The following is a 13,230-nucleotide window of genomic DNA, read 5'->3' as shown; positions in this document are numbered from 1 at the left end:
CAGTGGTTAAAATTTAAAAAAAGGACATATTTTTCCATGCAACAGGTGAGACCCGTGCGCCTGTTTGCTGTACCATATTGACACAAAACAGCTGATAGGGGAAGGGATCTATGGAAATTGCCTAGTCAAAGCCCCCTCCTCAGAGGAAAAGAGAAGATGCTGTAAGTAGTGACTGACTGACTTCTACAGAACAAATTAAAACAGGTTCAGGAAAACCCCCATTTGCGAGAACATGGGAGGGTACTGGAGGACAAATAACATGTGCACATTTCATATTTTTTCCCAGCAATCCCCTTATGGCCACTGCTGGAAATACCATACAGGGTTATATGGTTCTTTGCTTGAATCCACACAGACTTTCTTTTGTTTTCACGTAACCAATACATACACATAATGCAAACACTAAAATATTCATGCTCCACTAAGTGTAAAGAACAAGGCAGCCAATTATGACATCAGATGAATCCATCTTGTTATCTCTGTATAAATGGAGTGGCATCTGTTCTCATAGATGAAACAGAGTGTACCACATACATATTCACAGCTCATACAAATGTGAGAACTTACTGTTTTATGACTTGACAGTTTTAAGAGATTCTAATGGTCCAGTGAAGTTGCTTCTACCATATTAAAAATTACTTGCTTCTTACATTTATTTCATTTATTTTCAGCAGTGAGGGACTTAGATGCATAGCTCTGTAAAATGTGTACTCTGCAACTTTGGTCAGACCTTGCAAGCTGTCTTTCACCATCTAAATGAAATTAGCAATCTTCCAGCCGAAGTGTGCTTTTTCTGTTACCCAGCATACAAGACCTGAGTAAGCCTCAAAACAAATACTTTACTATCAGGTCACTTTTCGAGTTGACTGGGGCACACAGCTGTGTAAATGTTCCTCATGTTAAGCCTTTTGAAGTACAGGAGAACTTTCTGTATGTTGCCTGGAGGTACAGTTGACATGAACAACTTCAAAGAATAGCTCTATTTCCTTTGGGGTAGAAGACTGAATGTTCACTACTGATAAAATTTATTTCTGTTTATAAACACTTACCAAATCCTAAACAAGCTTGATTCTGAAAAATATATTTTTTAATACAGTTGCCTAGGTTGCCCTACAAGACTGCACTTCTGGGGTGCCCCCACAACCGTTTGCTTCATAGTGTAATACATTGTTTACTTTTTTCAAGTTCTAAGACAAACAGTTCTACATTACCATTTCTTATCTTATATTCTGTCTGGATACCACAGCCACAGAATAATACAGCTTCCAGACTCCAATTTTTTCATCATACAGCCTCTCCATGCTTGAATTGTTTTAATCCATTTCCTAGATCCCTGTAGAGGTCCTAGCTAATTATGTGGACTGCTGCTCCTTGCTCAAACAGATCAAGACAATTAGAACACATAGGTACTGGAAACAAGATGCTCTTAAATCTAAACTCTGCTTCCTAATCAGTAGAATAAAAGAATAGATAGGTAGATATCATAATGAAAGTTTAAATGTCTACTTTATTTGGAGGAAATGTAGAATAACAAATTCCTATTTTAGATTTTTTCTAAGATCTCGTGAGCTGAAGAAAAAAAACTGGCATTTTTTGATCAGTAATTCTGTTGATCAAATATTCACTCTTACCTGTCTAGAGTATAAAATAATCTTGTAAAGATGCTGCCAAAAAAGTTTCAGTTCTGAAACAAATTATCTAGTTAAATATAATCCAAAAATGTGAATTTAAAAAGCACCAGTCCTTCTTTGCGAATCAGAAGACAGGGTCAAACTTACTGTGGCGTTACACATCTGTCAGACTTACAAACTTATAACAAGAAACACATTAAATTATAACCTAACAATAACAAGAAGTTGTGTAAAAAAGATTGAAAAAGAGAGAAAGACATCAAAAGTTTCCTCTGTTTTTCCTAAACAAAAATATGATTACAAGCCCTATATGTGCTATAAAGTGCTGAAAAGTACAATGAAGGTATGATATTCAAGAACATCATCTAAGGCAGGAACTATTGTAGGACTGTTGACATTATTTTCACTTGATCATGCTGAAAGCACACAGATAACCCTTTCAAAACACTAAGACTTCTGAACGTAATCAGCAGGAAGTACCTGAAATGAACATTTGAAAAAGGCCAGTGGAAAATTCAGTGGGGAAGGAAGAATATTTTTTATGATTATCATGCTTACATTTTGAAATCCCAAATTAACATACTGAATGGTCTGGGACCAAAAGATGCAAAAGTGGAGATGAGCCAACTGTGGACTATAATACAATGAGAAATTTCAGAGTATTTTACGTAAACAGGTTCTCTTCCCCAGAATACTTGGAACATACCATGAAAAGGCTTTGGAATTCCTATTACATATTCATTATATCAACCATATGTACATTGGATTGAATTGTCATCTGAAAGGCCCCCTGAGCCCAATGTTATCTTTGTTATTAATTCGCTGATTCATCTAGTACTTATTGTTGTGGCAGCCAGCACCTTTAATTGATAAGACTGAAATACAAAGGAAAGTAGGTGGGCATTCTTTCAGATGGTAATCTATTTCCTGAAGCACTGATTCAGTGCCAATCTGCCAAGATAGAACTGAATTACAACTCCCAGCATCCCACTCATTTCCAATGAGTTGTTTTATTTTTAAGCCAAGGGTTTGAAGACAGAAAGGTATTTCAGATAACATACAATTCATGGACTATCCCAAAGGGTTTTTTTCATATTCATTTCAGGAAGAAGCCTGTAGGGTTGTTCACGTAATTGATTGACACATAATTCAAGGAAAGTTGAAGAGTTCATTGTACTATTGAGTAAAATATCACATACATCATAGCTGAAGCTGGCAGCGATGCTTAGAGTTAAGGCAGCCTGACACTTGCCCATTACTGGACCATTTTCACTAGTTCCTCTTTTCTGATCTACCAGCCACAAAATTGAAACATCCCAAGACATATCCACAAAACAAGAAGACTTTAAGCAATACTGGATTAATGTCCTTTTGCTCTCCATTCCACAGTGTGTAACAGGCATTAAGACTAATTGTTTATTTGAATATTTGTGGTGTTTTGCTTGAGTAGGAGATATTTCTCCTTTTTTTTTTCAATTCCAATTTTCCATCCTCCATATAACTCCCATTCTCCAGTCTGTACATGAGCATTGTTCAGACTGCTCAAAACATGTGAATGGAAAGGTACAAAAGGAGTAGAGTTCACATTGTAACATTCACAATACAGGAGCAAACCTGACTTTATGATCTTTTTATTGTTTCTTACTTCTATTTGTACACATTACTTGGAATAGTAGCACCTGCTGTTTTGCAGTGTGCATTTTGGATTTTGTGAAGTTTGTATAATTTTTGTATCTAAATTCTGTAATGGTTCATCCCCCCCCCCTTCTTAATCACCGTTGTTAAGCCTCATAACAGCCCTGGCTCTGCCCATGGTATCTCCTTAATAGCCCTGGCCCAGCCCATTGTATAGCTTTGTATCTTATCTGTGAGCACACCCAAGGTATTTGATGGCCCTAGCCAGGCCACGTGGCTTGGCCAAGGCTTCAAGTTTCTACACACCCCTCTTATCCCTAAATGGCAAAATCACACCTCTACCTTTGTCAAACCCCCTCATTTCCATGAGTAACACCCCTGTTCATAAGAGCAGGAGAGACTCAAAATCGGGACTCTCATACTCAGACACATGCACACACACACACTCAAGCCTTGAACACCTGGGCTTTCGCCCTGAATAAACACCTTCTTTACCACCAAGTGTGAGTCGCTCCTTTCTCCTAAGCAAGCACACTTCTGTCTGGGGTCCGGACCTGCCTAAAACTTCACCATATCACAACAGAGCCCAGCAAGCCGGTGGGCTGCTCTGGGAACCGTGATACTGCTGAATGATAGGAAAGGCAGTTATGTTTGTTTTCTAAAGCATGTCAATATAGGAAAGGAAATCAGCTGAAAAAAGTCCTTTCCCTGGACCCCATCAGAAGAAGTTTATAACAAGTATGTCACTATTTTCTGCAGGATCATAACCATATCTTACACCAACCTACCTTAAGACTACCTTAGTCTTACAACACTTACGAAACCTTTGCAATCTTGGCAACACTAAAATTCTGATTTTAATTAGTTTCAAATTCCGTGACTCTGGTTCCATGAAGTTCTCCTGATGGTCAATGCTGGGCTCACAAGCAAGTGCAAGGTAAATATCATTACAATGTTTGGTATAAGCTCCCAAGCAAAAGAGGGAAGAAATATAAGCAATTTTATTTAATTCAGAGGATTCATCTATGAAAGATGAAAGGGCGGTGCAGTACCTAAAGCTTGAAAAAATGAGTCTAGAGGGAACATGAGCTGGGAAAGAAGAACAGGTGAATGCACAGGATTGAATTTTGACAATAGTGAGTGAAACAGTTGCAAACAGAAGTTTTTATGCAGGTAGTAGCCCACTGCAGAAGCAAGAGAGTGTGAGTTACTTTAGCATGTATTAAACGGTCTAAGGTAAATGATAATATTTTTTGAGTCATCATGATATAAACACTATTTAATGTCTTCATCATTGACATAGATAGTGGGATCAGGGGCACCCCTCATCCTGTTTGCATATAACACCAAGCTGAGTGCTGCAGTTGATTCACTGGAGTAAAGTACCCAGAGGGACCTTGAACATATGATTGTACAGGAGAAGGTATTTATGTTTCTCTCTTAAAAATGTTCATTAAATAAGTTCTTAGTATTTAATATTTCTACAAATATAGCAACCGAAAAGGGACTTAGATATAAAGACTTGACATAATAATGTAAACAGTCTATAAAGTAGCCTAATTTTAAAGCCACATTACAGGTATATAGGATATAAAATTACATGTATTTAGGCAGAAGTCTTTCACAGCTGGAGAATGATGATGATGGATCTTAGGACGTTGTTTTGGACATGTCTGCACACACATAGTATGTAAATTACCTGTTGTAAATTTGATTGCAAGTTCGTTTTACCTTTGAGTACAAAACACATGTGTACATACATATCAGTAACATAATAATTTTAAGTATTTTAGGGCCACCCTATGTTAGACATTTCCACACATGATTCTGAAAAGCACTAGAAGGTAACTTTTCAGATAGAAGGGTCTGATGTTAAGCAGTGAATGGTTTAAGATAACAACAGTTTTGGGCACTAGATTGAGCACCAAATCCATCTGAGTTCACATTGTGCACATGGTATCAGTAGTGCCCTGAAATATTAACAAATCAATGTGTATTAACTAAGGCAATTATATGACAATATTCATACTAACCTGCAATGAAACATTCTTCCAGGCCCATCAACACATACACCTCCATTGTAACACAGAACTGAGTTCAGTGTGGACTCACTGCAAACATCAACATCAACTTCACAGAACCTGCCGGTGTACCCACTTGGGCAAGCACAAACAAATGCATTGATGGCATCTTGGCAAGAACCTCCATTAATGCAGGGAGCAGATTCACATTCCTGAGAAGAGAAATAATAGTACATTTATTACACATCTTTAAAACATATTAGCTACTTATTCATTTCAACAAGTGCAAGAGACCGAATCTGGAGATTAGAAAAAATATTGGACTTTTCTTATTGTCTGATAAACAGAAGTCTCTAATTTGACATAATTTTTTGTTTATATAGAGATCCTTTGATTACAACACACTCAGTATACTTGTTCCTACTCATTAATCTTGCAGATATGCAAATATAGCTTTATATAAGCAGTCTTACAGCCAAAAGTATTCAATCCCTCTCATGATTAAATTTTTAAAGCATGTTTTCGAGCCACAGTCTATACAATTATTTCCTCTAATTTTTTACATTGGTGCCTACTGTTGTAAAAGAAATGCATTAGTAAGGTAATTCTGGACAGAATAAAGAATTACTAAAATAAATGAATGCACTCAAGCCTTTTATCACTATTTCCTGATAAATGTTTTCTCATTATCAATTAATGCCTAATATTGCAAATATTGCCACGTTTATGTGTTCACATAATAACAATTTCCTCTGATAAGGCAAATGTAAAACTCATCAAATTCAAACCACACAAATTAGCATCAAGTTTATGTTTCTCCAGAATTACATGAGAGTTTAGTTAGTGCAATAACCAGTGCAAAAAATGCATGTTTGCCCTTGATCAGAGAAACCTAGTTTTTACATGTATCCCAAAAGAGTTGTATTTTGCAGCTGCAACCAAAATAATCTAGCTAAATCCACTATTTTATATTTATTTTCACACTCCTGTAACTTCAGAAGGTTTAATTCTTTAAGGATATCCAAGGGCACTCACATTTCCTGCAGGTACCACAGTAGCTCTGACAGAATGTAAATGCAGATATCCATGGGGAATTGCAAGAAAACAACTTATTTTCCTATAAGCTCTCAAGCTGAGTGTATAGAGGATGATTTATTAGAGAGCATTACATAAGCTGATTGAATTATATATCCCACAGGAAGATAGTGATAGTCCTACAAACTGCCAAAATTCATGTGTCTAGGTTCTAGAAGTAGTCTTTTGCTATATTAATTACATTTTTTCCTGGCAGACAGTAGTGTTCTTTTTTTGTTTATAAAAAAGTCTCAATTCTCAGTTCCAACTGACTTTTTTTTTTTAATTCCAATAACTTGTCTAGTCTTCCTAATTTGTATTCACTTGTCCTCCACACTACAAACCCAAAATTTATTTATTCTCATTACCAGAGTAAATTAAATCCATATCAATTAATGGATCAAATTTTTACCGATTTGAGATTCAAAAGTTAAAGTCCAAAAAACCAAAATCATCAAAGTAACTAAAGATAAATTCAGAGCTCAAACAAATGTTCACAGCTTTGATTCAATACACTGCCACAGTTGTACCAAGTTGTGAACAATGCAAAACCATTTTATTTTCTTCTGTGAAATGTATTGTTCTTTTAAGATTTTATAGTAAGATAAACATCAGTTTGTAGGAAAGAAATCACACCTATCACTTTCCAGTACATTCTGATATGCTGCAATTAAAAGTTTATCATTACATTTGCAAAAAAACAGAGTACACTATTATGAGAGACATGCTGGTCTGCATTGCTTGTAACTCATGCAAGAAAATTGTGTCAGTGAAAAGACAAGAACTACGGTAAAAATGCCACAAATATCTTTATCCCAAAGTTGGTGAGCTACCACACTACCTCCAAACGCTCTAGTTCGTACTCTAAAGAACAAGGACATACTGAAGTTGCAAGGCAACTTTACCAAGTTTTGCCTATCTTAGATCCTACCAGAGACTGATTTTACAGCATGAAGTTAGGGAACAGCTGGCTCTGCAGAAAATTCCCAGCTACTCTGATTATCTGAAGACAACTTCATTGAAACACCAATGCTATTTTCACTTTGCCTTCCTTTATATAATAGGAGATTGAATCTTAACTATGACCCCTAACCAGGAAATTGCCAAATTGGAGCAAAAATAGTAGGGACTCACAGTCCTGGAAACATTGCCCCTCTTCTGTACAGTGGGAGAAAAATACTTTCTTGGTCAACTCAGTTCTCAACCTAATAAGAAATCTCTTAACCTTTTCTTGCTTAGAAATGATCAGATAAGGAACATTGCCTCTGAATAACTAAGAAAAATGAAAACTACAAGAATAATATTCACAAAGATGAGTCATTTTAGCTTTTCCAAAACATAAATTTATTGATATGTAAGAGTGTCACAATTACGGAGTTATACCTAAATTTGTAACTTCTGACTTTCATGGGATCTTTTCAGTCCTTTCTAAACCTGAAATTTTAATTTGAATGGGAATTTAAAAATGCATAATTTTTAAGCTTCAGAGATAAAATCTTAACCTGACAGCAAAACTCTTAAGACTTTGTGCAATTTCTACTAACAATTTGCTAGCAATAAATATTTAGGAATGTTGTGATGTGCATTTTGGATTTCCTAAAGTTCTATATGTTTTGTTATTAAATTTCTGTAATGGTTTATCCCTACCCCCCTCCACTATCAGTTCATTGTAATCCTTCCCTGATAATACCCACTGCCACACACCCTAAGGCCCGAGTGTTCTGGTGAAGGCCAAGTGACTCTGACAGGCATCAGGTTCTCCCACTCTCCTTTTTTCCCATAGATGGCCCTCCTGTTCTGGGTCACACTCCCTGCCCCTGCTATTGGCTCTGGGTTTTCCCCTCCTGGGAGACACCCCTCGAGGAAAAAGGGTAAGCCAGGAGCCCGGGGGCTGTCTGGACAGGTGGGCATGAGCCCAGAATAAAGCCTCTCCCTTCCCACGTGTGAGCCCTCCTTCTTCCAGCCGTGACCATGTTTCTGTCTGAGGTTTGGACTCACAGATATCACATTTTATGCTCCTGGCAGAAGCTGCAGCACGTGGAGAGGAGCCTCTGCAGAAACACATTTTCTGGCAGGTTGGAAGGAAAGTCTTTTAGTCTTTTATTAACAGTAATTTAATTTAATCTTTTTCAGGCTGAGTCTGTTTTTCTTGTGACAGTAATCGGTGACCATGACCAATATCCCTGTCCTTATCTTGACTCACAAGCTTCTCTTCTTATTTCCTCTCTCTCTCCTGTAAAGAAGGGAGAGCACAGGAGTGGCTGTGTGGATGTCTGGCTTGGGTATTCATAGGCTGTAAAACTCATTTTTCTGTCCTATCAGAGAAAGTAACCTGTCCAAATAGAGCTGTAATGCCTGTTTTTCCTGTGGCCATCATTGCCCTCCCTTTCGGTTCTGTTTGCTCCAATCAAGGGCAGCTCCAGCCAAACCAGGGCTACAGCCATACAAACTGAAGGAAACCAGGACAGAAAAGCTGCTCCTAAGGCCTTATCTTCTCAGCTTCTTGTTCTGAAGGGGTTTGTTGCTTACACTGTCACTGAAATATCCCAAAATGCCCCTCCCTTTTTGACTTCAAGTTGGGGTGCTCTGATTGTTCCCAAACCTCTCTCAGTAAGAGATGCCCAGTACTCGCACTTTACAGCATAGTAGAGCTCTCCTTTCCAGCCCATGTTTCAAAACATGGATAGCTTTAATAAGCTCCAATGGAAAGAAAAAAATGATTTAACAAAATAAAAATTATGCAATTGTAATTATTTATATAGAGTTTTTATCAAGTCTTCATTAGTCTGATACACTTTATTCTCAGCCAAATATCTTTTGAATTTTCTCACATCTGACCTCCTAGGAGTAAAGCAGAAGGGATCCCTTTCAGTAGGCATTTCTTATTCTGAGTTTGTTGTTTTTTTCCATGAAGCATGGGCTTTCTCCATTTTGACCTAACACAGAATCCTTTGAGTTGACATGTTAACGAACAATGAACTTGGAAAACATTTTAAAATTAAAGTGGACATGCTATCAACATGAACTCCCATTGGAATGCTAAGGAAAAAATTCTAATTCTACCCTTAAGTCTTCAGAGAGGGGAACTATGACTTACACTATGACATACTAAGACAGGTTATTACTTCTCTTTTTATGGTTATTGGAAACAGATATTGTGCCAAATCCTAGAATCTGTTTACTACAAAGCATGTCAAAAAATGTAGACTATAACATGATTTAAATACTAGCTAAAATACTTCACAGTAAGTTAAATCTAAGAAAAATAACACTTAAAAGATTTTTCTTCTCTGTGTTTCCTGTTCTCTGAATGTCATGGTGTAGTAAATCTTGTTTGTACTAGGAAGAACTGTCCCTTAAGAGAGTCCACCTTGGCATGGCACAGTTCACTGGTTCTGCTGGCAGAGAATTGTTCTGAAATCTGGACTCTTAACAAGTGACCTAGAAAGACACTTTGCTCAAGGTGTACTACTTCCATATCCAAATCTGTGGGTCCATACTGACATCTGTCTTTAGAAGTGAGGTTCTTCTCCCTAAGAAAGCCCAACTTTCTTCATATTTCATTATATCATCTCCAAATTCACAATCCATAGCTTGAAACAATTCTAAGCGAACGCATTTTGGCAAACTAATAAAAAGAGAGAAAATCCATTATTTTTCAAAATAACGTGTCTGTTCAATACTGTTTCTTTAAAAAAAATCTAGAGATAGGTGCATTTTGGAAGTTAGGATTTTTTTTTTATTTTCCAGAAGAAAGGACTGTTTTCCATTAGTCTGCCTTGGAAATGCTGATTATAAATCCAAAATAATTTCTAATTAATCTTTAAAATCTATTTTTAGAAAAGAGATTCCAAAAAAAAAAAAAAAAAAAAAAAAAGGCAATTGTAGACTTATTTAAGGGATGGTTTGCTTTGTATCAAAAAAGGTAATTATAAAGTTAAGAGAGCTCATTATAATTATATAATGAGTTAAGTTCATCTTAATTATAAAATTAAGAGAACTCATTCAAATCCACTCTGGTGATTGGGGGTGGGAGGTAAGGGGAGAAAAGAAAGGGAAAAGAAAGGAATTTAAAGATATACATTGCACCACAAAAGAAAGATACTTTCAAGAGGCATGCTTCCATTCATTTAATGGTAGGACAACATTATTCTCAGGTCAAAACTGAAGGATTTTTAAAGAATTTTTAATAAGCAAGAGCCATGTAGCTAAAGGTTTGGAATAAAATTAAAAAAAAAAAATAAAGCATGCAGAAATTAAAAAAAGGCTGTAAATAAATGCTTTAGAAGCTAATTCATGTTTCATTTCCTCTCACTTTCCCCTCTTTACAGGGACTAGTTTTAGCCCTTTAAATATCTCCTTATATGTCGGCTAGGCAATTGACATAATATTTGTTACTCTCTGTAGTTTCTCTAACTCATGCTCCTTAAGGTGCAAGGTCTAGAATTGTGCACAGTAACCAATGTATGAGCCCACCTCAGTTTTATGTAGCAGAGAAATTGTGTCCTCTGTCTTGTTCCTCATACTCTTCCTGTGTGGTGGTGTGGCTTTCTTTACTGCAACCTTTTAAATAGTTTGCTTCAGTTTCCCCACCCGGTTGGTTTGTTCTGAGTTTCTCCTCTCTCTCTGAATTGTCTATCACTCCCTAAACTGCCTTTTGCCCCACCTACCTGAATGTCTCCTCCCTAGCCCCTGCCCTTTGTTCTAGAAAGTTCCCTGTCAGTCCCTGGAGTCCCAACCCCCTGCCTAAACTCCTCCCTGGAATTCCCCAATTCCACGAGGCCCCATTGGCCCTTTCCCTTCCCATTGTCTTTCCTATTGGTTGTTATATTGTGACTCCCTCCTTAAACTCCTCCCTGATGTATCCCTGATTGGTTGAGAGATTGTACCCACCCCTTGTACCTCCCCTGTTTAAAGGACTGTGCACAGTGCTGGTCTTGGTTCTTTGTCCATGACTCTTTCTGGGGAATGAACTACCTTGAGAACCAGATGAAGGATCCCTACCTGTTCTTTGTCCCAATCCTCGGCGCTGCTCCATCAAGGGCTGTAGAGACCAGAAGCAGCCCTGCTCTGCACCGCCACTCAGACCACTGGTGGTTTGGGGGCAGTCGCTCTCAGTGAGGGGCTGGCTGGGGGTTGTCTGGTCACTCTCACCATGTCATTGCTGAGCATGCTCAGCAGTTTTTTTGCTATACTTTGTTGTGACTGTAGATTGAGTCAATGACATCAGAGAACTGTCAATGATTGTTCCAAATCTTCTTTCCTAAATTGTAACTGACAGGGGAATTCAGTTGTATGAGGCTATTTCTCCCTAGACTATCACTTTACACTGAAGTTTATCTGCCACCTTTTCTCTTTTTCCATTTTGTGAGGTCCTCTTGGCATTTGTCAAATGCAAAGAATTCACTAAAGTTCTCTCAAACCCTATTTGAGTGCACATTTTACACTTTGGTGATTAAGCAATCTCACCAATTCCCTACTTCCAGACTTTGATAGATGTGAAGAAATTTTTATAAGTTTGAGTACTCTTTACAAGATACTTTCAAATTTTTAGTTGAGGTTTTTAAAGTTCCTGCCAACATCTGAATTAATATGTTTCAAAAACTTTATTATTTCCATATAGGCAAGCTCTCCATTTATTCAAATGCTACTTTTTTCCTTGTGACAGTCTTAAGTTTACTTCTTATGCCAGTCAGGGGCTTTGAACTACTTTGTGTTTTTCAGCTGTAGCAAACATTTTACCTAGGCTTTTAACGTTATTTGTTTAATAGCCGTCAATATGCTTGTGGACCTTATTTTTATATAGTTTATTTTCTTGAAACTGAATATAATAATTTAATGTTCCTGGGTTTTAGGATACACTCTGTTATAAGTGTATGTACTGTCTAATTATCCAATCCAAAAAACCCCCAAAACAAAATTAAATGTAGCAGCAATTTTAATTTGAGCAGCTTAAAAGTTACAATAATTTGCTAATAGTAAATAATATATTGGTTCAAAAAATAATACATAAGCAAATGGACCATAGGGTACACGAGCAGGACTTGTCCTGCCTCACATACAAAGCAAAATAACCCGTTTGATCCCTTTTATAATGTGTCTCATGCCCCCATCCCTTTCCATTTTCGATTTGTAGTATCTGCATGACTGCTCTCATCTCTGCCCATCACCACCTTTATTATGCATGCCCCACCATCCCTTTTTAGGGGGTCACCCCACCTTTGAGGATTGTAGGGAGTAAGGCTCATCATCTTCCTCGCGTGTCCTCCCAGTAGCCTCTTTGATTACACATGTGTATTAAGCCTGTATTATGTCAGTGAATACCAAATTTGAGATTTCTAGTTATTATTATATTAATTATATTATTATATTGCATTATTATAATATTTGTATTAGTTATTATAATATTAATTATTATAATTTATATAATTAGCAGTTTTCCTGGAGTTCCCCCAAATCTCCTGTCTCCCAGATAATTTTAGCAACTCTTATCTTAGCTCTTGCCTGTTTTCAACTCTTCACTGAATATCTGCTGGAGAAACAGGGGAGAACTCCCCCCTCCTTGGCGTTACTTTCTAACTAATATTTTATTCTCTTAAAATATTGATTACTGTTTCAATTTTGTCGGCATAAATCATACCTTACAGAACTTTAGAAAATCCAAAATGCACACTGCAACAATACCTGTTTACCACACTCTGTTGCTAGAGTATCTGTGATGCAAGATCATACTAAGATATCAGTTGACAGGATTTTCTCATGTAAGAGATTAGAAATATGACTGTCATTTGAATGTCCTCTGAGGGCTTAGCACTTTGGGGGTGAAGTCACTCTTCAACATTATTGTGGGTCTTATCCATTTCTTTAAT

General features: G+C 37.0%; 1 protein-coding gene across 1 annotated transcript in view; it reads right to left on the bottom strand.

Moving 5' to 3' along the window:
* EYS (eyes shut homolog) overlaps window positions 1–13,230 on the bottom strand; it is a gene marked incomplete at both ends in the record, with an annotated part of 727,941 nt that overhangs the window by 408,401 nt on the left and 306,310 nt on the right. The window contains one exon of the mRNA XM_083857640.1: window positions 5,300–5,499. Within this exon, the coding sequence (XP_083713766.1) occupies window positions 5,300–5,499 (200 nt within the window). The remainder of the gene's footprint in view (window positions 1–5,299; window positions 5,500–13,230) is intronic.

This window comes from Zosterops lateralis, assembly GCF_965231275.1.
Source record: "Zosterops lateralis genome assembly, chromosome: 3".
In the NCBI taxonomy this organism is placed as follows: domain Eukaryota; kingdom Metazoa; phylum Chordata; class Aves; order Passeriformes; family Zosteropidae; genus Zosterops; species Zosterops lateralis.
The sequence above is the reverse complement of the archived record's forward strand: the minus strand, read 5'-3'. Positions and strand labels throughout refer to the sequence as shown.